At 48.9% G+C, this 27759-nt stretch overlaps 2 protein-coding genes across 6 annotated transcripts; one reads left to right on the forward strand and one right to left on the reverse strand.

Moving 5' to 3' along the window:
* Positions 1 to 1054: 1054 nt before the first annotated feature.
* On the reverse strand, positions 1055 to 14858 carry MFSD13A (major facilitator superfamily domain containing 13A). 3 transcript variants are annotated; one of them, XM_017803681.1, is made up of 9 exons: positions 14795 to 14858; positions 8500 to 8768; positions 7975 to 8054; positions 6717 to 7166; positions 5701 to 5818; positions 4664 to 4760; positions 3761 to 3932; positions 3043 to 3236; positions 1055 to 2847 (listed from the first exon to the last, which is right to left on the reverse strand). In XM_017803681.1, the coding sequence occupies exons 2-9, from the start codon at positions 8662 to 8664 to the stop codon at positions 2594 to 2596; spliced, it is 1530 nt and encodes a 509-aa protein (XP_017659170.1). In that variant the 5' UTR covers positions 8665 to 8768; positions 14795 to 14858; the 3' UTR covers positions 1055 to 2593. The 3 variants fall into 3 exon arrangements, with proteins under 3 accessions (XP_017659170.1, XP_017659175.1, XP_017659182.1); XM_017803686.1 differs by lacking the exon at positions 14795 to 14858 and adding an exon at positions 14484 to 14642; XM_017803693.1 differs by having other exon boundaries at positions 2815 to 2921.
* Positions 14859 to 16692: 1834 nt separating this feature from the next.
* LOC108491934 lies at positions 16693 to 27591 on the forward strand. 3 transcript variants are annotated; one of them, XM_017803738.1, is made up of 2 exons: positions 16693 to 16712; positions 26832 to 27591. In XM_017803738.1, exon 2 carries the CDS (start codon positions 26896 to 26898, stop codon positions 27568 to 27570), a length of 675 nt encoding a protein of 224 aa, XP_017659227.1. In that variant the 5' UTR covers positions 16693 to 16712; positions 26832 to 26895; the 3' UTR covers positions 27571 to 27591. The 3 variants fall into 3 exon arrangements, with proteins under 3 accessions (XP_017659227.1, XP_017659220.1, XP_017659215.1); XM_017803731.1 differs by lacking the exon at positions 16693 to 16712 and adding an exon at positions 18311 to 18514; XM_017803726.1 differs by lacking the exon at positions 16693 to 16712 and adding an exon at positions 18311 to 18377.
* Positions 27592 to 27759: the final 168 nt, after the last annotated feature.

Consider the following 27759-nt stretch of genomic DNA (forward strand, 5'->3'; position numbering starts at 1 on the left):
CCAGGCTGCTTGTTCACCTACCCCCATCAGAGCAGACTGTTTTTTAAGCAAGAATCGTCAGTGCTCAGCCTTCTGCTGGAAAATCAGTTCCATTCTTGCTGGTTTGCTGCAGCACACAGAGGGGAGGCAGCAAATCCCTCTCGGTTCCATGACAATGTGTGCCAGGCAGTGTCAGTGCTCTCCATCCTCCCCAGCCCCTCTGCTGGCCTTGCAGCAGCAATGCTCCATTTTGTAACCTGCAGTGACTGGACAGAACGGTGCTGTATCCGGTCTAGCGTGCGTTTGGTCTGCCTGACTGTTCCCTCGCACACTGTCCAAACCATGTTGCCTGGTGGTGCCCAGCATACTTAAATAAAATCATTCATATACAACCCTCAAGCCTCCTGGCCTCATGTTCCCACATTTGCAATTTTAAGGAGGTAATAACTTGTGTTCTTCTCTTGCCTGCGCAGAATTGTTGCTGGCCAGACTCTGCAAGGAGACACCATCTCTGGTCCAGGACTGCATTCCTGGCCTGGCTTTTGAGCTGAGTTAGAAGCTTCCTGGGCTGCAGCTGTGGTGTCCAAAGCTGCTCTCCCTCCTCTGCAACCATTATCTCTGAGATCCCTGTCATTGCAGACAGAAGGACTGGGGGAGGCAGTAAGGGCAGCCCAGGCTGAGTAGGGGTGAGGGCACTGATGCCACTGTCATTGTGAGGGGAGCTGTTGCCAGCCCGGGTGTTTGCAGAGAACTAACGTGTCAAGTTGTGCTGGCAGGGCGGGCCTTGGGAAGGTGGCACAGTGCCTTGTCCTCAGCAGAGGTGTAGGAACAGGATAGACCTAACCCTGGGGCCTTCCAAAGCAGAAGGGTAGGTGACACTTCCCCCCAAAAGGCAGCGATACTCACCCCAACCTACTGATCCCCTCTGCCCCTTGCAGAAACAGCCAAGCCCCTGCACACAGTTTTGTGGGGAGGAGCTCTCCCCTTCTCTCCACGCAGCCACAGCTGTGTCCCCACAGCACCACATGCACTTGGCCAGGTTAGAGCCACTGGCTAGAAGAAAATCATTAAGCAATTCAGAAAAAGATCATCTTTAATTTATGAAATGAAGAATCATTCTTGAACTTGGTTAGAAGTTGCACAAATAACTTATGATTGAACCATCAAGAGCTACAGAAGCCTCATGGCAGGAATGTCTTGGTCCAAGACAGAAGGCAGCTGTGCCCTGAGGCAAGGTGGCAGATTGGCAGGCTGAGACCCCAGAGGGAACCTGGCACTAAAAAAAGAACAGCACATCCCTCAGTGTGCAACAACACTGCCTGCCTACCCTCTTCCTCCTGCAGCAGACAGACTGGCACATCCCTTCTGCCTGCTCCCAAACACATCACAGGGATTGAGGAGACATCCCCTTACCTCAGGGACCCCTTTGGGTCCCACCCCTGTCCCATCTGTTCCCAGCCAAAACCAGGGAGACCAAAACACCTGCTCTCCTCCTTGGATCCCTGTCTCGGCAGCCAGGTGAGATGATCAAACTCTGGGGCACTGTTTAAAGCACAGAGGAGCTGAGGTGTCTACCTCTCCCCATGGCTGTAAAATCTCAACCCTGTGACTGCCCAGCTTGTGTCAGACAGGCTCCAACAAGAAACTGAAGGCACAAAAGCAAGACCTGGTGTTCCTCCAGGCTGTGCTCTGCAACAGGGGACAGTGCCAGGCTGCCTCACCAGGTCACCTGGGATGGCCCTGGGCAGGGAGGCACTTCCATTGGCTCATTTAGGGGTTGGTTCCCTGACCTGTGCCAGCATGGGAGGGGGCTCATGGCACAGCTGTGTGACAGCACTAAGTGGAAGGGACTGGAGGGGAGAGAGGGATAAACATAAGCAATGTTTATCCAGCTCAAGGCTCTGAATCCAGTTCAAGCCCTGCACCTTTCCCAGGCTGGCAACAAGGCCTTCTGCAAGGCCACAAAGGATGGAACCTCAGCATAAAACACAGCCAGCAGATCCTGCCTGTGCAGGATATTGTCCTGGAAACAAGAAATGTCGAAGAGTGGATTTGGTCCAAGAACTGCAGCACTGTATGTGGGAGGGTTGTACCAGTTACTGGGAAAGGCCTTTGAGGTCCTCTCATCCCTGCTCCTGGTGTTCTGCCATGATCCCCTCAGTCACTTAGTCCCTCGGGAGCCTCCCACTCCACTCCCCAAAGCTGCAAGGCTCTAGCAAGGAAGGACTCCCTGTGCAGTCTCCTCCTGCTCAGCCAGAGGCTGTGGCTCCCCAGGGCCATGCTCAGGGCAGAGGAGCGCACTGGGGACGTGTCTGCCTCTAGCACACACTGCAACCCAGCACCTCCTCACTGGAATGAGCAGCTCTCTGCTCCCTGGAACAGGCTGGGATAAAATGTTCTTGCTCCTGTGGCCAAATGATCTATCCCAGGCCCCTCACATGCTGAACTTCTCTGCCTTCCACAGTGACCACCTCCTGGAATGAGAAAACATTGGCATCACAGCGTTTCACAGTTGAACCGCAAACACCGGGCTTTCTCAGCCTGCCATCCCTGTGTTTCGCCTGCCCTCCGGCACCAGCCTGGAACCAGCAGCACCCCGGGGGCTTGGGCACCCCTAGATTGTTTTGACCTCTGGTGCTCGGCCTTGAGTCAAGCTCTGCCGCTGAGCCTTCACCATCTGCAGCCGCTTCCCGTGCAGGCTAAACTGCGACCAGCTGAGGAGCTGCAGCAGCGCACACGTGATGGGCACGAAGACGAGGAGGTAAAAGCAGCCCTGGCGAAGAGTTGGCTCCAAGGCCATGGCAGACTCCAACTTTGGCTGGGCACTCACCACGTTGCTCAGGGGGTTGCGCTGGAAGATGTCGTAGCCTGGTGTCAGAGAAGAGTTTGTGAGACTGGGGACAGTGGGGATGGACCCTCGTCCATTCTCTCTGAGTGACTGGCTGTGGAAAGGCAAGGACCAGGCACAGCTCAGCCACTGGACCTTTGTCCCCAGGGGACAGGACACTGAATTCACAAGTCTGCCCTCTCCTGCCCCGCTGCTTTCCCCAGGAGCATCCTTACCTGTGTATGCACAGAGCAGCCAGGTGCCAATCAGAGGGGCAAAGGTCTGGCCTGGCTTGGTGACCAGAGCCACCATCCCAAAGAGCAAGGCTGAGGCTGCCTGCTTCCTACGGTTTAGGACTAGATCCTCATCCACTAAGTCGGTGACCACCAGGTTCAGCAGCTTACAGGTCCCTTCTGTGAACACACGGTTGCTGCAGAACAACAGGCAAAGCACTGAATAGGGGTATCAAGAAGTGACAGGAGTAGGTGAGAGATCAGAAAAAACAGAGTGTGAGAAAGGTTTCTCCACACTTTAAATAAGAATTTCAGAAGCCCAGGTTACAGGAGGGGAACACCACTAGCAATAAGACTTTGTACCCTGCAGCAATGCCTTGGATCATTCCTGACCTGCCAGGGGAAAGGACACACCAGGCCAGGGGCTAATGGGCAGCTGCAGCACACACTGAGGGCTGTGGATGAGGAGAGGAGCTCTCAGCAGCTGGGAAAGGCTGCTGCAGGCTGCTGCCAGTCCAGCTGGTCTGTGCCCTCCTGAACATCGCTGCCTCCCTCACAGCCAATAGATTCCAGTGACCCATCCCACATGCTATCAGAGCTGGAAATCACATGGTTTATGGGTGACCCTGGCTATTGTTCCCACCCCTCTCCTTAAAACAGGGTCAAATAATTTTGCTTCCCAGGTGGCAGAGGGCACGGGAAGCAAGTGCTGCCTGCCTACCTGGCAATGAAGATGCAGAGCAGATACACCTGGTCAGGTCCTGCCAGGAGCATGACAACACTCAGAGCCAGCTTCAGGAAGAAGAGTCCTCGCACTACAGCATAAACCCCACAGCGGCGGCAGAGCGACAGGAAGTAGAGGTTGTTGAGATGGGGGGCAATGTAGGAAACACCTGAGCAGAGACAGAGGCACAGACAGCTCAATGGAGTTTCAGTTTCCACCATGCCCCCAGGTCTGATACTGAGAGTAAGAGAACAAGGCTGGCTATTGCCAGCAGGACTCTAAGACACAATACAAAGCATCCCCTATGCACATACAGAAGGCTGCAGCAGATTTACTCTGTGGCTTTGTGGCACAGCACACACTTTCCTACAGAGGAAGGCCTTCTCCCATCAACCTCATGGGCAGGAAGGAAGAAAAGATTTGCCAGTGTCACACAGAAGCTGCGACTGGAGCAAAAATCAGAAAGACAGAACTGCCTGACCAGACCTAGCCTGCACAGAACCCTCCTAGGGTAACTCTAGGATCACTGTCCACATATCTGTGGCAGCCTGGAAATGGTCCATATGCTGTAGAGGGTTTAAATTCAGGGCTCTGTTCCCTGCTGCATCCTGGGGACACTATCTGCAGCCTCTAATGCTCAGAGCAATACCTCCATGGAGTCTGGCATCCAGCATGCCAGGCTTGTTATTACTAGAACAGGCCCCAATTTACTTCTGTGCCCAGGAAGGACAACTTGGAGGTCCCAGGGAAGCATGTGGGCTGTGTGCATGTGTGAATTTTACAGCCCAGAGACCTGCATGAGCACACCTCTCCCCAGACAGAGTGTGCAAAGAACAAATCCAGACTCGGGCCAGGTTCTACCTAACTCAACTGCTCCCTCTAGTCCCACCTGAGACTCACCAAGAAGGAAGGATCCAGTAGAGACAGAGATCTGGTCTGACAGCAGGTGCTCCAGGAACAGAGGGAAGAAGTTGCTGTTAAAATGGCAGTGAAAAACCTGTGAAGGCAGCATGCAGACGAGGTGGTCAGCAGGAACAGCAGTCAGAGAGAAGAGAAAAAGCTAACAGCCCTCTGAGCTCTGTTGTTCTAGAAGCCCCATGCCAAGGGACCATGCAGGATGGACCTGGAGTACTTCAGAAAAGCAAGAGCTTGGCTGTGGAGTTTCTGGCACTGTCAGCTGAGATTGCAAAGCTGCCATGCCCCCAGCCATGCCCACCATGTGCCCAGGGTCAGCACTGCTGCCCAGCTGCCGAGGCTTGGCTTGCACAGCACAGTGCTGTTGGGGCAGGCAGGGCCAGCAGGTGACAGCAGTGACCACAAGGCTTTGGGGACACAGTGGCATGGCAGGAGGGAGGAGGCTGCTGGCAGGACACAGATAAGGCGGCAGCAAGGCTTGAACACAAAGATGCAGACCAGCATCAAGAGCCTGCCTGAGGGGAACTGAGGGATCCCCAGGGAGCCGTAACTGCAGCACACAAAACTGGGAAGGCTGCCGAAATTTGGTAGTAATCACTGAAGAGGATGAAGAACAGAAATGGCAAAGCCAGCTGGGAGGTAGATCCAGCTGGACAGCAAGAACAGCGATGTGAGCCTCAGGAAAGCGGAATGGGGAAGGAGACTGTGCTGACAGCCACACCAGCCAGCCAGCCCTGTGCTTCTGCACCCCAGATGGGCTGCACAGAGCTCAGCCGGCCCCTGTAATCCAGCCTATGCTCCAGAGAGGAAGAAGCACCCCACAGCTTGCTCAGGAAGTATTCTCAGTCACAAGCAGGGAGAGTGGCTACCAGCTGCTTGATGTGCAGGAGGCTCCAAGAGCAAGTGGGCGCTGGAAACATCTCTGCCCTTCCTGGGGAACTCACACACTGCTGAATCACCATGTCAAACAGCCAGAGCCAGTGCTCATCCTCTGAATCACAGTGTGTCACAGCTGTGCCTACCTGGATGAGATTCATGCAGACAAACCAGAGGAAGTTGCGATGCCGGGAGAGCTGCTGGAGATACTCTGCCAGGGTGATCCTCTTCTCCTGGGGGACGGAGAGTTTCTCAATGTACAGCCTAAAGGGAAAGGAAGGAAAACAGCAACCATAAATCCCTCACAGGAGGCAGGACAGAGCCCCCAGCTCTTCCTGTGTAGTTGCAGAACTGTCTCTCCTCAGCTCCCAACCCAGCCATTCCTCTTCCTGGACCAAAGTGAAACAGTGGAGTCTACAACAATGATTGCTTATTGCTAGCAAGAACCACAGGCAACAGGTCTCCCAAAGTACACCTGTCTTCCAAAAACAAAATTCACATTTCTGTCTGTAAATGCATTCTCCTCTTATTAGCCATTCTGCTACATACACGCTCCTCTTCCAGATCCCTGTGGTTAGCTCACCCGGTCACCCGGCAGATCTCATCAGGATCCGCTGCTACGACAGCATAATGCTGGTAGCTCTTAACAAGAGGACAAGAGGGGCAGCCCAAGGAAAAGCAAGGAGCTAAACAGGGAACATCAGCTGCATTGTGGCCTACCAACAGCCCAGCCACTACCAGGCAGCTAAAGCGAGCAACAGGGCAAGACATCCACTTGTCCAACTCCATAGGGAATGGGCAGCAAGGTAGTCTCATGCTCAAGCAGAAATGCTTTCATAAGCTGCATCTGACATTTTGCCACTCACAGGGCTCACTGGGTGCTCTAGATATTAACTCATTTCATATTCCAAACACTGGGTGGCCATACAGCAGGTCAGGGATCTGCCTCCAGTTTAGGCCAGGAGTGCCACAAGATAGGTTTGTTCTATTTTCAGAGGGCCTTCAGAGCCAGCGTAACAGAGCTGATCCTGGAAACTGTATCAATAGACAAGAACCACAGATAATTAACAAAAGTTTGCCTTGTACTGGATCTTCCCACACATTCAGTTTGCTGCAGACCTATGCTAGGCTTTTGTCTCCGCTGAGAATTGGTGACACTTACTCTTTTAGGGTTGATTCCTGGTCCCATTTCTCTTTCCCATCAGCCTGGAACCGCTGGCGGAGCAACTGTGTGGACAGGGTAAAACCAACGATGGAGCAGAGGGCCAGCAGGACGCAAAATATGCGAAAGGAAAAGAAGTCCTCCTTGTTCCACACCGCATAGGACATGAAGACAGAGAGGGAGCCTATGGCACTGAAGAGGGAGCAGTAGAAGTTGAGGCTAGTCCTGTCTTTTGCTGAAACAGCCAGGTCTGCAAGCAAGGCGTTGTGATGGAGGTCGACCATGGTGAGAAAGCTGTCATACATGCAAAGGCAAAGGAGGAACTGCAAACCAGGATGAGCCCAGGCAACCCAGAAAGCCAGGAAAGAGACGGCAAAGAGGGGGCCATTGTGGCTTAGTGCTCTGAGCCTCTTCAGAACTACTTCAGGGGAAGAAATCTCTGCTCCTGGCCTGCAACAGAAGGAAAAAAAATATTTTAGACACCTGGACAAAGCCCTGCATAACCATGTATTCTTCCTCTCCAAGGGAGTCATGTAAGTGGCACAGACACAAACAGAGCTTTTGCTCACATACCAAGCACCCGCATCAGACACCTTCTCAGATGATGTGTGAATACACTGAAAGTATGGGTTTAAGAAGGCAAAAAAGTGTGGAAAGGGACTTTCTTTTCTCCAGAGCAAGTCTCTTCCTGACAGCGCTGTACTGTCTGCACGTAGCACAATGTCAATGATTTCAACGAGTTTTTACTAGTTGCAGAAAGCCACACCGTGATTTTCATTAAAATATTGACGTAAATACACAAGAAATGCTAATGGCCAACAATGCAGAGCTGTCTTCCCTCAGCTCCCATCCCAGAGAGTTTGGGAACAACTGGTCTGAGGCATTCCATGTGGAAATATAACTGTCCTTTTCCCCCTTCTGCCTCCCAAACTATGTACAGATGCTCTCCATCACCCCACTAAGAGTCTTGCTCATATAGCAGGGGCTTGAGATGTTAGACGCCCACGTTTTAGGTTCTGCACCACTCCTGATTGTTGAGGGTTAGGGTCACATCCACCCGATAGGTGTGTGACTTCCTCTATATAGCCAGGTACTGAAACATTAATAACTTCAAAGGTGCCAGGAAAAGGAGGTATTTAAGAGTTCTATACCCCAGAAACCATTCTCTTGCCATCATTTTAAAGCTCCCAATTTCACATCATCTTCCCCAGAGAATAAACAACTTCCCAGCCTCTGCTGGAAGAGGAACTTCACTTACTGCTGTGTGCTAAGGAACACTCGGTCACTCAGCCAGCCGAACAGAGGGTCATTGAGGCTGTTCCAGATCAGAAACACTGTCTAGGAAAGAAAACAGGACAGTGAAACAAACCCCAGGGCAGCTCCAACAAAGACTCAGTTCTGCCACTGAAGCAAGCAATGCTGAGCGGGCACAGTGAGCCACCAGCAGGAACTGTCCCAGCCCACCCTTCCTGCCCTATCACCACTGTAGGATTCCCCTGTTTCAAGCAACTGGCAGTGAGGCTAGTGGTTTTCCCTGCCTGTGAAACACTGCAATGTCTCCAGAGAAAAGGCAGTCTTAAGAACAAAGTATCCAGGTTTTCTATCCCAGCTTGTTCTATCTTTATATAAGTACGAAAAACTGAAAAGCCCAAGTTAGCACTTAGAAGGCTCCCAAAGGGGAACACTGCTGTTACAACTAACACTTTTCACACGTCTAGCAAGGAGTAGTCTTGGTTTCAGAATTCCTTACTTAAGAGGGCAGAAACTTATGGAAAAGACTAACCTCTCCTATCCAAAAGGACAGTTTATCAATCTTGTAAACAGAGACAAAGGTGTCCACGTAGTACAGGAGGAATACGTTGTGCAAAATGGAAACAAACAGCGACAGGGACCCGTAGATCACTGCAGTGGGCAAATGGAAAAGACAAGCCAGCAGTCGCAACTCCATGTTGGTGCAGTCAGCATTCAGCTCCCACAATCACCTCCATTTCAGGTGAGATGTCTTCTCCCAACACCTGATACATCTTTGTTGGGGCCAATCCATTGTTGCTCCTGCAGGAGAGAAAAAATAAATAAAATGAAATAAAATGAAACCAGGTTCAATTTCTTAAATGAAGTAAAGGGTGAATCAAGTTAATTGGTAAATCTTTGTCTGCAGAGATCAGAATTCATATTGCTTTGAGTAGCTGTTCAAAAGTGGATTGGAGGGGATTTAAGAGACTAGAAGCTCTCTGCTGCACTAAAGCTGTTTCATTAAGCTGAGGCCAGGCTGCGAGCTCCCAGCTCCCGGCAGTACGCCCAGTCCTTTACCCTGCAATGTTCTTTGTTATCCAGCAAGTAGCAGATTTATTTAAAGCTCTTTAAAGGCAAGGTCACAGGAGCAATCAAGCTCGACAGCTGCAAACAATAAAGCAGCTTCAGAAAACACACCTAGTCCCTGACGTTTTTAAGTACCAGTGTAAATTTTTAGCCAAATGAAAATGACAACAGCTGTGATGCAACCTCAGACGTGCACCTTGCTTTGCGTGGGCAGCCACAGCTGACTGCACCTGGGCTAGCTCAGACAGGAGTTATTTATGGCAAGCAGTGCTGCTGCTTCGTGGCATGAAGAGACACGACCAGAGCATGATGGCACGCAGCAGACATGCTGCCATCACATGATAAAGGTGACCAGAAGTGCCTTAGCAGCTCTCCAGCTCATCTTGTAGAGGCCTAGATTTTAGGATTGGAGTCTGAAATAAAGATGCTTTGGCTGGACAGCAATATGTACAGAAATAAAACCAGTGGAAACAGCAGCCTTAGACCAGAACAAGTTGCTGGATGTTCACAAGGGGCACCTGTGAGGAGAGGACTCCTCACATCAGCACTGACTGGAGCTTATGGCCAGGAGATGAGACCAGCATCCTCTCATGATGTTCTCTCGTGCTTTTCAGGCTGAGCCCCCTCTCATGCTCAAGTTGCTAGAAAGGCAAAGCACAAGGCCCCTCTTTAGAGGGACTTTTGTGAGATGTTAAGGGTTCTTAAATCAGTGCAAGCCAGCTTCTCCAGCCCATGCTGTCATAAGAAGGCCTGTTCAGAGCACATATATGAAGGGTAACAACAAGGTCATGTTCTTGACACTGTCAAAAGCCAGATAAGGGGCTCATAGTCACTTCCATTTCAGCCCTCCAGGGTCAGCACTCACTCAGCTCAGACACACTGTTGGGACTTTGCAACACGGGATTAGAGTGAGCACATAAGGAATGGGAATCTATGCACTGAGTCAGCCTTGCCGGGCTTCCAGCACCAGCTGCAGCATGTCCAAGCAGAAGATCAAGCAGAAGAATAAACATCTGGGTATGAAAACTGATGAAATGCCAGTCCCATTCAGCATTTCCCTGAAGCCATGAGTCTGACCACTTCTAGGCAAGATTAGAAGAGCAAAAATAACCATCCGCTCTGCCTAGGCCAAGGAATTCCTTATAACTAGTTCAGAAAGAGGAACAGCATTTGTTCCAATTAATTACATCACTAGATTGAAACTGCACATCGGCTTCACTCCCAGACAAAGCACTAAACCTCAACTGGATCCAACTGCAGAGCTCTTGTCGAGCTAAGTCACCATTCTGCATCCCTGCCATGCCAAAACCCATGGCCAGATAAAAGGAAGACACTGCTTAGAGGCAAATTCAGCCAGACAATGAACTTTTATAGGTGTAATTAAAGACAGACAAGCCTCAAGGGAAAATTGCATTTTGTATGCAATTGAAAAGGAATCATGACGTCTAAACATAAAGGTTAAGAAGGGAGAGCTAAGCCAACTGTCCCAGCACTAAGTCCTCTGTCTCTCACCAAGAGCCTTCTGTGGAGAACTGGCTCAAGGGCAGATGAAGGCACCAGAACTTGAGGTACTCTCATGAATGGGATGGAGAACAAGGGAACAGCATAATTTTGCACCACATGAAACCTCAGTGTATCCAGACCCCGACCACTGCGTGCACATTCAACCTCACTACAAACTTCACACAACGTGGAGATGAGGGAAAACAAAGTAGGGCACCTAAGGTGCCCAAGGGACTGAGGCAGCCACCTTCTGAGGGAAGACTAAACAGGTGGGGCTCTTCAGGCAGAGAGGAAAGGCTGAAGGGGGACATGACTGAGGTTTACAGTCCCATGTGCAGGGAATAAGGTGAATGTGGAACTGTCAGGACACAAGATCTGGGAGCATTCACTGTAACTAGCAGGAAATCAGTTTAAAGTTCACAAAAATACTTCTTTACCTGGCAGGTAGCAAACACCTGACATTTGCTCTCAAAGGTTACAGAAGTGGGCAACAGGTTCGAAGACAAATTCATGGAAAAAAGCTGTGCACAAACAGCTACTAAAGGGAGCACGCAGGGAAATCCCCTCCAGCAACTCGGAACCGAGGGCTATGCAGGCTGCGGGTGGACAAGTGGGAAGGCCACAGATGGTGGCCCAGCTCATGTGTTCTCCCCCTAAACAGCATCTCCTGCTACTGTAGGAATATGGGAAGAGACAGACTGACAGTGTGACCCACAAGAGCAATTCTTAAACTGGACTTGCCTTTGCTACCCAAAGCCTGTTTGAAAGCAGAGCCTGCTCAGGGTTTGGTTCTTAGTGCTGCACTTCACACTGTCCCCATTCAAATGATGCTTCCCTGAGCACGTGTTGCACAAACCACAGCTGCTGAAGTTTTCAGAGACACCTAATTTTGTCATTTACATACTACAGTGCTGTTCAAAGAGGGTGAACTTCTACTTCCTTTCCTTCCTCTCCCTCGTCACTCCCTCGCAGATGTGCAACCCCTCCAGCCAGCTGACATTTGTGATTTTTTTGCTAGGATAATTGTTAGGTCATTTTATGTGCAGTTAAAAAGAAACAAATCATAGTTGTCTGTGAAAAGCAGATTTTGCTTCTACACCCAAAGCACTGCATTATTTAAGCTTGCCACACTGGTATTTTCATAACCTTTTCCTTGGGATGGAGAATTACTCATGGAGTATGTCAGAACTTTTCAACATTTCAACATAAGGCTGTAAGTAGTAATGGGAAAAGGAGCTGCAGGAGGGAATAGCTATTCATTCATGCTGAACTTCTAACACACAGTCATAAAGCAACAAGCTCGTAAATTAGAAAGAAACGAGCCTTTATTTGAGGAACTTCCGCCTCCGCATTTGACATCTGGCTCCTGCCAGTGACGTCTGCAGATCTTATCTTCCTGAGAAGGATGTTTGAATACTGGCTACCAGGAAAGCTCTACTTTTGTTGGAGAGTTCTGGCGTATGGCAGTGTCTGGAAACACACCACAGCTCTTGCACATCTGCTGTAACTTCCCAGCCAGCTCACAGCTGGATTCACAAGTCCCTGTGTCCCATCATGATTCGGCAACGATTTGGGCTTTCAAGGCTGAGCTCCAGCCTTCCACAGCAGAAGTCACTTGTACTGAGCTACCAGCAGAGCCATAGATGTGAATCTTGGCCCAAGCCAGCCTTTTAAACAGGGCCAGATGATTTTTATGTGCTGAGATTGCCACTCAGGAGCCTGAAATAGTCATCTGCAGATCTGACCGCAGTAACAGGATGACTCTCACATTCATTCTCCACTGTGTGGGTAACGCAGGCTGGACTGTCCCAAATAATACCTCAGGATATATCTATGCTGGCTTCAGCTGTAACTACACTGCTTCTGCTGCACATCCTGGATTTTGGGTGTTTTACTAGCAGAGGGCCAAATACACCAGTTCCATGTTTCTGCAACTGCCACACAATAAATCCACCCATCAGCTGGAAAAGTCACCTGAGAGAGGACCCTATTTCTAGACATTGGTCATGGCCAGACAGGACTGGGATGCTGGCAGTCCAGCCTCATTCATAGGGAAGCTAGGCTGGAGCTGCACCTGTGAAAGAGCTGATGCTCTGTGACCTGTCCCAGCAAAGCAGCTGGTGCTGGGCACATCAATTCCTCCCAGACCCTGTAAGGGACAGTCACAGGTGTCTTCATCTGGTCAGGCTTATCCACCAGTGATAAGTTCATTTTGGGACCACAGAACAGGTTCTGCACACTCCTTCCCCAGGAGATGTCCAAGACATAAGACGCCTCAGAGGGTCCTCAACTCAGGAAGCTACTTGGATTCTGGCAGGACTCTGTCAGTAAGACGGGAAATCCCTCCACAGAGCTATTTCACTGAATGAAACTGAAAGAGCCCCCTCTCAAACAAAAAAACCACTTTTTAAAAGCCTATTCCTATCCCAGGAAAGCTCCTTCCTAGACACACAAAATTTAGGCTCCTCTGACCAAACTTTGATCCTGTGCACCCTCTTAGAGGTGAACATAGGTCCAAGGCTCTGTTTCTCCATCGTACTACTTCTGAAATCCTCACTCCACATTTCCTCAGATAATCCACTTACTATGAGGGAGTCCTGAGGGAACACCAAACAGTCCTGTGTGAAACATGAAGGAACCCCCCAACAGCATACTCCCAGCAGCCTGGTATTGGAAGGGTGAAGCAATGAAGCCTTTGAAACTCTGACACCACCTGGATCAGGCATGGAAACATGCCTGGAAGAGGCTATGAGGGTGTCTCCCAGTACTGTTTACCAACTGAACAATCACTGATAATTGCGTATCATGAGGTTTAGTAACACCCTTCTTGTTACAGGCAATCATGTGCTTCCATCAGATGCTTCCGTCACTCCTGCCAGGCTCATACAGGTAAACACAACTGCCACGCAGACAATTAACATCTCAAACCAGATGGTAGTTTCTGTGGAGCTGTGTTCCAGCAGAGCAATCTCCTTCAATCAGATCTCACTCCCTAACGGGTACACAAGGTTTGTTAATTGAGGCAACTGGGTAAATCTCATAGCCTTGGAACTTGACAAGTCTTTTAACTTAACAACACATGGTATCCCGTGTCTAAATGATTCATTGTTTTACAGTGTAAGGGAAGTGTGTTAGATGTACTAAAAATGATGGGTCTCCCCATCATTTACTGTCAATATAAGCTCTGATCCTGCAGAGGACCTCGCAGCACTAGCATAGGAACCACTGGCAGGTAACTCTGCCCTCAAATTACAAAACTGGAAGTAAATATGAAATCCTCATTGAAAACAATCCCCAAGAGTAGGATCACAGAAGCTACAAGAGGGGATTATTGCACAGATGCCTGTTCTTTGTTAAGACTTCAGAGGAAGCACCAGGTGAGAAGCACTTTTTACCACTTTGCCAAGTGCAGCCACCAGGAGTTCCTGCTATATGCCTGTCTTCCCAACAAGGAGTCTCTTCACCTGTGCAAACCTCCCAGAGCCAGTCCCCCCATGATGCCCCAGTTGCAGCCACAGGGCCACACACCACTAACTGAAGAACTGGAAGGAAACCAGCTGCTGAGGCCACCAGGGATCTCTGACAGCACTAGGTCAGCAACTGCAGCTGCTGATGTCCCACATGTGCAACAGGAGCACAGGGAGCCAGGCAATACCTGTGAAGCGAGGCCGGAGATGGGGACGCTGTGCCTTTGGACATGGCCGAGCAGCGCCGCCACCCCAGCGCCCCATCCACAAGGTCCCCCACACTGAGGAGAGGCCTGGCAGCCCTGGGAGAGGAAAGGGTGGCCGGGCACGGGCACTGCCACCCTCCCGCGGTGGGCTCTCCAGGGGCACTGCCACCCTCCCGCGGGCTCTATGGCAGTGGGTTGTGCTGCCACGTGAGAGGAAGGTGTGACAGGGACACCAGAGCCCCACTCCACACTCCAGGGCCGCCTCTCTTTACCGGAACCTGGACTCCGACCGACTCCACAAGGACCAAGACTCCCGCCCACGGACACTGACAGCAGGGAGCGAGAGAGGGTGGGCACCCCCCGGCCCAAAGTGGGACCGTCCAGAGTAACGGGGGGAGGTACGCGCTCGGGCTCTACCACTGCAGGGAAAGGGGGAATGGCTCCACTGGGGGGGGATGTCTCCCCCATCCCACCCGAACTGCCTTAGAGGAAGGGGGACCCCCCCACCCCACCGCGTTGCGCTGCAGGCAGGGAGACAAACCAGGGCCAGCGATGAGGCGGGAGAACCCCCAGCACCTCCTACCTGCGTCCGGTAAATGCGCACCCCTGCCGCTCCGCCTCCGCACGGCGCGCCCGCGCATGCGCATCCTCCCCACCAGGCTCCGCCCCGCGGCCATCTTGTGTCCTGGCGAGTGAAGCCGCCGCCACCTCTCGGCCGCCATCTCGTGTGAGGTCACCCGGCTCCCTCATTTGCATAGCCCCGCCTCCCAGCGGCACGAGCCTCTCTAGCCGGGCGGGCGGAGCCTTCTCTATGGTCCGTCCGCCTGTCGTCAGGGCTCCAACGCTTGGAGTCACAGAGTCGTGCAGTCAGAGTCGTACAATCATAGAATCATCAAGGTTGGAAGAGACCTTTAAGATCATCCAGCCTAACCATCAGCCCAGCGTCACCACTGTTACCCCTAAAACACTAAGCCATATCGCCCAGTGCCAGATCCAGAGGCTTCTTGAACACCTCCAGAGATGGTGACTCCACCACCTCCCTGGGCAGCCTATTCTAATGTCTGACCACCCGAACACTGGAAAAAACCAATCTGATATCTACTCTGAATCTCCCCTGCCTCAGATTAAGGCCATTTCCTCTGGTCCTCTTACTGCAGGCATAGCAGAAGAGACCGGCCCCACCATATTACACCCTCCTTTCAGGTAGTTATAGAGAACTGTGGAGTCTCCCTTAGCCTCCTTTTCTCCAGCCTCCAAGGAGCGTGTGCCAAGCTGCAAAATGACACAGTGGAAACAAAACAATGTACATGGCTGCTTGGGGGCAGGCAGCCTTCCCTGAAATCCATCAAATGTCCTGTCTGTGGTCTTAGTCATCAGCTACTTGCACTTCTTTCCCAGGATTCATTTACAGTCATCCTGTGTATGTCAGAACATAGGGAGTGTTGTGTCCTTTATTATTTAAGATCTCTCTGTGTGCCTTTCTCTCGAAGAAGCAATTCCTGTGTTCAGCATAAGCATCACCTTCCACCTCTCACTCCAACAGTTGCTCCCACCCAAGTATTCTCAAATTTAACCTGGCAAAATTGAGGCAAAAGCCAATTTACTATTTGTAATACAATAAAGCCAATTTGTATTATTGCATTCTATTACTTTCCAATGTTTTTGTGTATTAGACTTACTAGTGGTTTCCTAAACAGGTCATTTTTATAAATTCATAGAAGCCAGGCAACTAATTGCAATCAACAGTGTTTGTAATTAAAGAGTGATTTGTAGGTGTTTAGCTTCAGCTATTGAGATCACCTCCAGCAGAACAAGGTGTAAGGCATTAATCAAAGAATCATTTAGTTTGGAAAAGACCTCTAAGGTCATGGAGTCACTAAGTATCCCTAAGGAGCATGTCCTGCTGCTGCTGTTGTGCTGGGTAATGATGAACTGACCTGAAGACCAAGGAGATTAAAACCCCTGTGGAGATTTCTATCTCCAAAGGCCCATGACAGTGCAGGTGTTTACAATAAGGTAGTGCTGATGGGAGCCATTGATACGGCCTCTTACTTAATTACAACCTACTAGATGAGCAGTGAGTACAAATAGCAGCTTAGCTATAGCTGAGTGTGAATAAAAAGCCTGGGGGTAAAGCAAAGGGGAAAAAAAAAAACAAAGCCAGTAGTGTTCATTTTTAAAGTATTCAGTGGTGGGCTTCTTTCTATGTTATTCAGTCTGTTACTTTAAAATTTATAGTTCTTTGGGTGTTACTAATAGTGTTTTGCTGACTCAAGAAAGAACCTGAAGTTCTGGTGAGTGCTTTTGAGGTTTTTCCATGCTGGCTTTATGTGCTGATTTTAGCTGTTTCTTTACCTGTGTCCTCTATCCTTGCTCCCTGTCTGGGCGTGAAACTCATATAATTGCTGAAGGAATGAGCTTCCTGTTGTTTTTTTTTTAGGTACAAGGGCATGTTCAGACAGGTATTGCAGCCCTGGTTACCACAGGAAAACTTCCACAAGGTGTGATGCACTATCTTAATGCATCTCCTGGTTCTGTAAGTATGTTCATTAAGGCACGTCAGTAGAGAGGCTGTAGAAAGCAGGCTGCCTTCTTAAGATCAGGTTGTTTCTTGCTCCTCTGTTAAGTGAAGGCATCATCCCGGATGTTTTTTCTCAGGATGTGAGTGCCTACACACCAAAGAAATGTCTGTGTTCTGCACTTATGACTAAAGACCAATCTGCGTTGCAGTGGTTTTTCCAGTAATGGTGGCAAAACAATACTGGTTCTAACTTAAATGTGTGCTGTAGCAGCCTACGCCTGAGGTGTTCTGAACTTTCTTTGGCTTTTTGGAAATACAAATACTCAAATACCTCTGGAGATGGTGCCTTTTTCATCCTGGCACATCTACTTTTTGATCAAGTGGATGAAAGTCCACATATAGTAGCGTAACTTGGTTGTAGCATTGATTCATGTCAATGCTCTATCCTGTAACATTCCTAGCACCACCTGCTTGTGAAAGATACTAATGTCAATTGTTATTGTTGTGTCATGATAGGCTTTAAAGGCTTTAGTTCAGAAAAAATGACAGAGAAGGGCCTCTCTGAGTGATTGTCTTGTCACATTATTGTCTTTTGATTCCCATTAAAAAAATCAATAATGATATTTGTGAGCTATGTTCTGTATTGTCTAAAGACCGTTAACAGCAGGTAGTTGGATTTTTTTTTTTTTAAAGTTATTAGGGAGTTGTAGATCAGCAGATGCTGTGGCTGTCTGCCTTGGGGGATGCAAAAAGCAATATTCCCATGGGTTATTCTAGCTCCGATGTTTGAATTTACACTAGAAAGACAGTGTGTGTTGCTGTTGTAACAGAAGACATTTTTATATGCTGAATGAATACGTTGTATGTAATACAACCCCAAAATCTGGATAATCTCTTTTCTGCCCTGTTCCTCTGTTTGAGGTGATGATCCCATGGGAAGACCTAGTACAAGTGCATAAGACTGTACTTTCAGCAGTTCTAAACATCCATTTCCAATGCAGGATATGTGGGAATGGGATCCAAGTGTATTTAAAACACAAGTAGTTAAAATGCAAATGTTTTGCTGTGACATTGGTGTATGTCAACAGAGGAAACCCACTGTGGGCATAAAGTCCCTCTGGAGAGCCAGGCTATGTAACCAGATAAGGCCTTTGCAGGACATCAGCACTGTCCCAAGAACACTTCAAGGACAATGACTTGTAATCAAGCAGCTGAGAGAGCGGGATGCTGTGAAAGTGCAAAACATGTTGCTCTGCTGTGCGAACTGTCTGTGTGTGAGATAAGAAAGTGCTGGGAGGTAACTGGAGCTGGGCACAGGAATCAAGGCTGGAGTTGAATGATTTATCTTGGAGTGTGTAAAGTCAACAATATATAACCAGGAGGAACTAGATAATTATAGGGGTGTCTGAAGCAGCTTTTGCAGGGTAGAACCTTGCAAGGCCACCCGCACCATATCAGTAATGCCATGTAAGGCTGAGATTGCCTAGGTAACGATATCGAAAGTGTCAGATTTAGTTATGGACATAGCAAAACTGAGACCAATGAGGAAGAAATAATTAGGGGTGGACTGTCTGTTTGGGAGGAGACTGGAGTAAGGGAGGCATGAGCGTGGCAGAGAAAGCGGATCCTGAAATAAGAGAATAAGGTATAAAATGAGACAAAGGCGGGAGCAGCTGATTGCAGGAGTGCAGACATCTATGGATGATAGTGAAGCCTGAGGACCTAAGCACACTGGAATGCTGAAATGATGCTCCTTTAACAACCTGCTGGACTCTCCATCAGGTCTATGTTGGAAAGACTTGGGGGAGGGTAGAGCAAAGAGGGCTAAGTGGTGTGGAAGGGAAGGGTGGCACTTGTGACTCAATAGCATTGTGTGTGGTTCATAAGACTTGATTAGTAGCTTCATAGCTGTGTACAAAGTGATAAAAATAACCGTGAGATACTGGTGGTGTGTTAATGAGGTTATTGATCATTCAGTTGATTTACTGGTGTGATTGATTGATTGATTGATAAAAGTTAGTCTCCTGAGTGTTGTCTCAAGACTGCAATCTGAAGGGGCAGAAGTGACAGCTGGGGCTTGACCATGATCTCCTAATTTGGAAGTTTGAGCTAACTGATACTGGGAACTTTTCTTTGAAGAAGAGAGTGTGGATAGAGATGATGGATATCACATGAAGTCTTGAGTAAGAGGAGGAGCAGGTCTGTGTGCAGGCTGTGTTTGAACGTGGAGGGGATCATTAGGACTGAACAGTATGAAGTGCAGATTAAAATGTGCTCAATTAAAGAGAATAGTGTTGAAATATGATCTATGTCTGGGAAAAGCTTTAGATGAGAAAAAAGATGATAGCTTTTGGTACGGCTGACTGTGATCATGAGACATGGGCAGATTTGAACCTCAGGTGAGGAAGACTTCTGATGCAAAGGGTGCCTGCATTGATTGCTGGGAAGATGAGTGGTGGTGGTGGTAGCTTTAATAACACAGAACTTAGGCTGTGCCAGAAGTAGGAATATCAGAAAACGAAAAAGCTTGGAGTGTGTCCACACTGTAGACTCTAGTGCACCAGACACATCTACCTAGGGAGAAGTTAAAGGGGTGATAGTGTTGGGATCACCTTGGCAGCAGGCAGGGGTAGTTTCCAGAGCCTTGCCTGCTGATGCAGTCACCCTGTGGTAAAACTCACCATGTTTTATTATTGGCAGTGCAGCTGTTCCAGAGCTGCTGTGTTATCCAGCAGCTGCAGTCAGAATAGGAGGAGTGGCTGTTTCAAACATCTCGGTCACCAGCAAGTTGCATTTTGACTGCTATTAGAGCACAGTTATGCAGGGGGTGGGTTTTGGATCACTGGAGTCAAGTAAAATCTTGCTCTGCCACGACTAGGGCTTTTCCTGGTCTTTTGATCTCATACAGAGTCTGGGCTTTGCACAAACCTCAGAAACAAATGCCAGACCCATATTAGACTTCAGCGCTTTCTGGGAATGTTGCTTTGAATAGCTGAAACGGATCTACTCCCTCTTCAAAGGGTCTGTATAAGGGGTGACTGACTGCAACATGCATTAGCTGCTATTTCCACAGTTACTGGTGCCAGCTGAAGCTTTTCTCTTTGTGATGCACTAGTAACAGCAGGATGAGACTGGTGTCTTCTGGTTTCAGAAGTTAAATCCTCCTGCTTGGCTGAGCTGAAGGGATTGTTCATGGAGTTTTGGTATCAGCTGTGCTTGTGGTATCTTCTCAGTTGGCTTAGGCAGCTGTAAGAATTTGGACAGTGAAGTAATTCCTGATGGAAAGGTCCCTCCCATGGTGTGAAAGGAAGCAAAGTCAGAGCCCCAGAACTGCTGGGGGAGTTCCTCAGACTGGGTCAGTGGTGTGGGAACAGATAAGGCTGCTTGAAGGCCTTCTGGTGGCAGAAGTAGGGGGTCCTGCAGCCATCTCCATCCATCTGCTGCCTGTGCTACTGCTTTTTTTGATCCAACCAAAATAACTTTTGTATTTACCTTCAGTAAAAACATACAGAACCATCTGGATTGGTGGGTTTCTCCTGTTTGTACTGATCTCTACTTCTAATCTCTCTTAAACCCTTTCTACCTTGCAGCTTTACTGTTCTCTGGGGAGTCATGAAGCTTTCACTCAAAGTACCTGCTCTTGCTTGCAAAGCCCTTTTCTTTTTCATGGATTGTGTTCAAGCTGCTTTCAGTATCCATTACCTTCCTCTACATGTTACCAGGTTACCACGGCAAATAACCTCACGCCTTTTCTGAGAAGCAGAAGCTGTGTATCCTGTCACAGTAAACTTCCATCCTGAAATATCCCAAAGGATCAATGTAAGGAGAGATGCTGGTGTGTAACACCAGCACAGCTCCCGGTAAGCAGTGTCAGCTCTGCCTGCAGGAAGCAAGTTATTGTTACGTGCACTGTGGCTTTATAGAAAATGAGTTGCATTCAGAAACCTGTGACTGTGGTGGCACTCAGGGCTCAAGTCTGAAGGGGAGAGCTCCTAAGCTGTGCTGCCTGAGCATGAGAGCTGTCGGGCTGCCACCCTTATCCAGGCTGTGCTCTGTGCTGTTGGAGAGGCCGCAGGGATGAAGTGTGTGAGCAGGAGTGGGGCAGAAATGACCCCACTTCATCTCAGCCCATCACACTGCATCTTTTTCCCTTTCTAGATGTAAGAGGTCACCTCTTTCAAGAAGTCACCTCTCCCTTCAGGTTGTGGTGGGCTTTGCCTGGCAAAGAGGAGGCCTGTTCTCTGCAGCCCTGGGTTACACTCCTGTTAATCACTACTGCCTGCTGGCACTAGGCATGATGTAGTAACCTCTTGTGGAAGTATTTAATGCTCCTTGCTAGGAGTGTGTGTTTGCTTGGACAGCGTAGGTTTGCTTTTCTCTTGGAGACCACAGCAAACTGTGTGGTGCTGTTTTACCTTTGTGGGGTGGGTGTGTCTGTGCAAAATCTAAGTTTTTCCATTATTAAGGAACACTAGCATGGGAATCTGCTCTTCTAGATAAAAATTAAGGCCTGAAAAGACCCAGCTTGTAACGAGTTATTGCACTTTCCTTGAATTCCTGTATTGCTGCCAGGCATGTCTGGCTAAGAGAAAACATTCCCTTTAGGAAGCCAGCCAAGTGCCTCTGTCCTAAGGATCAGTACTGGTGGTGGAGGATCAAAGCTATTGTGTGGTGCTGTGTGGCTTTTTGTGCTGCTCTCCCACGTCTCCAAGAAGTACTTGGGAGTCTTCATCTGGGTGAGTTTTTCTTAAAGGACTTCAAACCAAGCATGATCTTATGCTGGCAATAAAGGGGTGGAAGTGACAGGGAAAAATAAGAAACTGCTTTATTGTGATCTTCTCCCACTCACTATCAGGATGCTGGATAAGTATGTGGGACTCTGAGACCAGAGCTATGAAAGACAAACCTTGGCTCAATAAGAACATTCAGTTTTAACCTTTCACTTCAAGCAGCCCTTGAAGTTTTGGGGTTTTTGTCCAAGGCAAGCCTTTGCCAAAGCTTTGTCAGATGGCAACAATGTTGCAGACTCTGCTCAAAATGGGGAGACTAACTGGAAATAACTCATGAGTTCTTCATTCCCTTGGCTGGGGGAAGTCGGTGCTTTTGCAGTATTCATCCCTGTACCCTTGGGAGTTGCTACAGAGCAGTGGTAGGAGATCTGTGGTTTTTCTGGGATGGGAGAGGAAGAGGGCAGGAAGAAAACTAGAAAGAATAGTCTGAATGCTTGGGTGCTGGAACAGTGGAAAGGAAAGGGTAACTTAATGGGATCTTCATTTGGGAGCTGATCACAGGGCAATGGATTGAGGCATGAATAGTCTTGATTGAGAGTTACAGTAAATTAGATGGCCACGTCCTCTCCTGTGGGCCAAGGTGTCTCTACAGTTGTGCTGAATTTAATCATGTTCCCTAAGGAAGCATCCAAACCCATTCAAGCTGCCAGCCTGACCTGGGGACCCTGCTGAATTTGGCTGCTGCTTCAGGTGGACAGAAGACTTGGTGACATCCTTTGAACTGTTTGTCTTGGTGACACCAAGACCCATGAGATACTTGTATGAAGTTTCACATGTTAGATACTGTGGGACACCTTGTATGTTGGTCTGTGTCCATGCTACGGTCAGGCTCACTTTGCACATTCTCTAGGAGAGAGATTAGTCTGGCACGGACTTCAATATTTACACTTTTCTCTGTTTTCTGTAGCTCACAGTGGGTTTTTTTGTGCTTTACAAATACCTAAACAAAAAGCTCCCCAAATTCAAAGCTAGCTCAGGTGACAGTAAAGCTCTACTGCCTTGAGATATGTCCAGAAAAACTGTGTATTGCTAGGAGGTAATTTCTGTTGCTTTAGATACCAGGAGAGCCCTACCAGCCTTAGGCATTTCTGTTTTAACTAGTGGTGGATTCATCACCTGTAGTAACTGAGTAAGAGTGTGGTGAAACAAAAGCTTTTCTATACTTGAGCTATCAAATGTCCTCTCTGGTTTTGTATTGCAAACATTGCTTGGTTGCTCCAAAGCAACTCTATCTGGGGCAGCTGGCACTGTTTAGTGCGCGCTTTACTTGACATATCTTTTTTGGGAACTGTGGTGTCAGTCTCCTTGACCTGCACCAAGAGGTGTGAGGAGGGAAAGGCCCTGCCAGATGGGCAGTGAGTAAGGGAATTGCTGGAGTCAGCTTTGGCAAGCCTGGGAATAGCCTGCAGTATCATGTTCTCACCAAGCAGAGATGACAATCTCATTTCAGTTGTCTGTAACCATCCTTGAAATTTTCTTGCCTTTTTTTTTTCTTTTCGTGCTTAGTATCTCATTTATCTCCAGTCAAGTGGCATTGAACCCTTTCCAGCAAGACCAGAACTGCTGGAAAGGCTTAAAGGGAGAAGCTGCCTTGTCTCGTGCTGTGGCCTTTCTTACTGGGTCGGTCCCTTGTTGCTACCTGCTGCCAACAACTGCTCCCAGTGCCCTGTCTTGGGGAGGCTTGGCTCCCACGTACAGCCTGGTGCCTGCCATCTATGTTTTTAATCTCTGGCACCGAAAAGCTGGCATGTATTGTTGGATGTCAGTGGCTCTCAGGACCAGGGAGGCATTTTGCAGGGCTCAGCTCAGGTTTTAAGGACTGTTTTGCCCTTTTCCTGCTCAGGAAATCTGAGTGCCAGGCAATGGACGTGGTGATTTTTCCCCAAGGCATATCAGAGCTTGAAATTGGAGCAAAGGAAGAAAGTGGCTGGTAGTCCAAAGAGCCAGGATCCCCTCTCCATTTCTGGTCCTGCAGTTGATCCTGAAAAGCTGGTAGCTGTCAGATGTTTACTTCCAAGGCCAGGCTGGCCTCTGGCTGTTGACATGGAGGAACAAGGGAAGTAGGAGGAGGTGAATCATAGTATGGTTTGGTTGGAAGGAACCCTAAAGATCATCCAGTTCCAATCTCCCTGCCATGGGCAGGGACATCTTTCACTAGACCAGGTTTTTCAGAGCCCCATCCAGCCTGGCCTGGAATGTTTCCACAGATGGGGCATCCACAGCTTCTCTGGGCAATCTGTGCCAGTGCATCACCACCCTTAGAAATTTATTTCTAATATTTAATTTAAATCCATTTTCCATCAGCTAAAGCTATTACCCCTTGTCCTATCACTGCTTGCCCTTGTCTGAAGTCCTTCTCCAGCTCTGTTGTAGACTGCCTCTAGGTACTAGTGCTCTAGGGTCTCCTCAAGAAGAGGAAGGAGAGAAGAAACTAGGGGTTGGACCCTTTCCTCAAGTGGTACCACTAGGTAATGTTGGTGTTTGCAGCTGGTTTTCTTAAGCATCTGTCTTTTGATGCCTTCCAGCCACCAGATGGCCTGACAGAAGATCATCCTCCGGGCAAACCCTGTTTTCCCTGAAATACTGCCTGCTCTCACTTCCCAGTGAGTGTGGGACAGGATCAGGCAAGCCGGTACTGGTGTTCTAAAAGCCCTCTTTTCCTGTACACATGAACTTATCACAGTCTAACTCAGCCATGCAGAGTCTAGCAGGGCTTTGCTGCAGCTATGGTCTCCCAAATCCTGTCTCTGGAAGCTGAAGCAGCCTGAAGGTCAATTTGAACAACAGGCACTTATGTAAAGGTGGCGTAAACCACATTGTCTGCCCCTGGGAGCACCAGGCTGCAGCTCTGGAGGGGCAGGGCAGGAGCATTGTGCCTTCTGCATACCAAAACCTGTTGCAACACACCTGAGGATTCAAAGCAGTGCTGTGCCCTGCAAGCCAGGAGCTGGGGTTTGGTGCCCTGTGCTAGTGCAGGTAAGCCTGTGTCGAGGCAGTCTGAGAGCTCTGTGCTGGGGGGCAGGGGAGAGCTCTGTGCTGGGGCACAGGGGAGAGCTCTGTGCTGGGGCACAGGGGAGAGCTCTGTGCTGGGGGGCAGGCAGGGACAGGGCAGTGCCAGGCAGCTGTGCAGTGAAGCCCAGCAGAGGCAGTGCCCACCTGAGCCCTGGACACCCAGCCAAGGCTTGCAAACCTCCTCCAGGGCTGTGAATTCTTGTCTACACCGTGGGACCTGTCAAATCTCTCCCCCCGGGGGATCTGCTTCCAGGGAAATGTCTTCACTTCTGTGGTGGGGTGTGTGGCAATGTTGTCCTGGAGTGCTCCCAGCCCTGCTTAATCCTCATCTTGTTCCCCCCTCTTACCTCTTCAGTTTGCTTCCTCTTGTGGGTCATCCTGCCTGGCTGAGCCACCAGCTTGTTCCCCTTATCTTTTTCCAGTGCAACATCAAAGCAGTTAATAGCTGTGCTCAGGCTGCCTTGTAATTTAGATGGCCTGTCAGCCCTTCTCCTTGCAGCTGTCGGGAAGACCTGGGAGGAATGATGCTGCCAGCCAAAATGCAGGGTGCTACAGCAGCTTTTGAGCAAGAGCTGGTCATCAGCTAGGGCTGTCAAAAACTGGCACGGAGCAGCACACTGACCCAGCAGGGGAGGTTGCTTTGTTTCACAGGATGGATGCAATTGCTGCACACTGTCCGTGCAGACCACTTGCTCTGAAACACAAACACTCCACAGAAATGATCCTGTGGATCTCAATAGGGATGCAGGGATGAACTATTAAAAGGGGCACTGAGACTGGTTTTCAAGAAGACACCATTTATTCCATGTACCCACCTTGTGCTGCCATTGACATACAACATTCCTTTGGATTTCTGTGGTAGTTCTGAGCAAGTTAGGCAAGTAAGCTGTGAACTTTTTTGTTTGATTGATTCATTTCCTCCTATCTGAGGGGGTGATGGTTATGACAGGCTTTGGCTTCTAGGCTGCAAGTCTCATTTTAGGGTGCTGCCTAGTCTTGACTAAATACTCTAGTGCTGTTCTGCTGTTCCCTGTGTGGGGTGAAGGCTTCTAGCCCTGGAGCTGTGGCAAAAGCAGGTTTGAGGAAGTGCAGATTATGAACCTCTAGGGACAGAAGCAACTTGTGCTGGTTAAAGAAAAGAAAAACCTCCATTGTTCAGTACCCAGCATTGCTTGTGTCAGGCAACTCTTAGGGGATGGCTGAACTTCTTGTTAGGCTGGAGGAAAGCACAGGAACTGAGGGCCAAGTTTCACCTCTCCTTCTTGGTCACCTGAGGGAGAGGCAACTCTAGTTAAGGCTGATACAAAAGCAGTTTACAGGATCTGAACTCCATGGAAAAAAAATTACCTGACTTGCTGCCTTTGGTTCTGTTCATGGTCTTTTCCTGTCTCTGGTAACAAATTTAAAAAAAAAAAAAAAAAAAGATAAAAAAACCCCAAACCCATGCTACATACAACTTCCCTTCCTGCCCTTGAGGAGAGGATAATGAGTCATGGGAGGACATTGCTTAAGGCCCTAGAGGGTGCTTGGATATCTGGCAAGGGCAGGCTAGGAACAAATTCCACTGTAGGTCAGAGTTGCTCAAGGTGAATGAACACTTAAATGTGAATTATAACTAGTGAGATCAAAAGGAGATGCTTATACATGGGAACTCATCAGAAGAAATATAGATGTGCCTGGATTTTGCTCTAGAAACAAACAGTAGGTACAGCTCTTTTGCTTATCAGAGTAGAAGCAGGGCTTTAGGAGGATGGGAAGAGAGAGTCAAGGACAATTGAAGATCTTTTTATTTATTTAACACTTCCTAGTCTAGGCAGGATGGCAGTTGAAATGACTGCAGCAGGGCTGGGCTGTTGTCTCTTTCCTTTCTTTGCCTGCTTGCTTTGTTTTTGTTCTTTCACTTGTGCTTGCCTTCCCCATTTTCATGCTTGCTCAAGGGCCTCCAGCTTCTTGCAGTCTGTACTGCTGCCTCCCAGCAGTGCAGAGATAAGTCATGAGGACATGAGGTGGTTTCTTTTGCCCTCAGTGGTTTTTGTCAGCTTGTTCACATCCCTGTAACTCTGAGATGAGTGGGTTAAATGGCGAGTCTTGCTGAGCAGCTAACAGGCAGTCATTGGCAATGTGGCTCTGCTTGTTCTTGGCAGGTTACTGCCCCTGCAAGCTGCAAGGAGCTCCTTTTATTAATTATTAATTAGTTGATATGCTTACAGTGCTAGGCATATCTCCTTATTCAGCCTGGTTCTGGAATATTTTTATAACCAATGTAAACTGTTTCTCTTCCCCTCCTGTCCTCACAGCTTTTGAGACTCTGCAACTTCTTCAGAGAAGTGCCTGCTGCATAAAGCCCCAGGCTCCTGTACAATGTACCAGTCCAGCTTTGTGCCACGGGAATATTACCCAGCCATGATCCCACCTTCTGCCTACGCCTACCCACCGCTGCGGCCTGGGAGAGCAGAAGACATGACCAGCTCCGTGATGTTCCCTCCCATCCACACGCACAACTTCTACAGTCGACCCATCACCTTTGTGGTGGACCAGAACAGCTACCCTGACTATTCAGGTGGTCAGGTGGAGTATCATCATCTCTATAGTGCCTCCAATCCCTATATCCATCCATACTACACCTGGCACTTCCCTCCCATGGTCCCCATCCCTTTCTACAATCCCTATGCAAACTACCATCCATACGCTGCCTACCAGAGGTCAGATCAGTATCGAGACACGTGGCCAGAAGGCTTTACAATGAGAGGGGAGCTTCAATGGGGCAAGCTTGGAAAGGTGTTTGGACCAAGGAAAGACCTCCCAGAATTTGTGAAGGATGATCTCCGGAGGGTTTATGGTACCTACCCACGGACCAATGTCTCCATATCCTATCGGAAAGGAGAGTTCTTGGTCAAGGGAGACCCCAAGATAGAAGAGCAGGAATATGCAGTGGAAAAAAAAGTCATCCAGCAGGCTGTGACCCCCAGTGCCAGTGAGGCAGATGACAGCAGTGAAGACCGAAACCGTAAGAAGAAAAAGAAACTGAGACACTGATGTAGCCAGTCCCCCAATGGACAGGTGCTCCAGTGCCCTCATGGGAGCCAGCTGACAGCTGTTCTTGGTGCATTTGACAAGTAGCACAAGCAGTGGATGCCACCACTCCTGTTGATTTTTAACTGCTCCCCATCCTCCACAAGCTTATGGCAGCTTTATTCTGTTTGATACACAATGCCCATCCTTTGA

This window comes from Lepidothrix coronata, unplaced genomic scaffold, assembly GCF_001604755.1.
Source record: "Lepidothrix coronata isolate B3197 unplaced genomic scaffold, Lepidothrix_coronata-1.0 Scaffold8, whole genome shotgun sequence".
Lineage (NCBI taxonomy): Eukaryota > Metazoa > Chordata > Aves > Passeriformes > Pipridae > Lepidothrix > Lepidothrix coronata.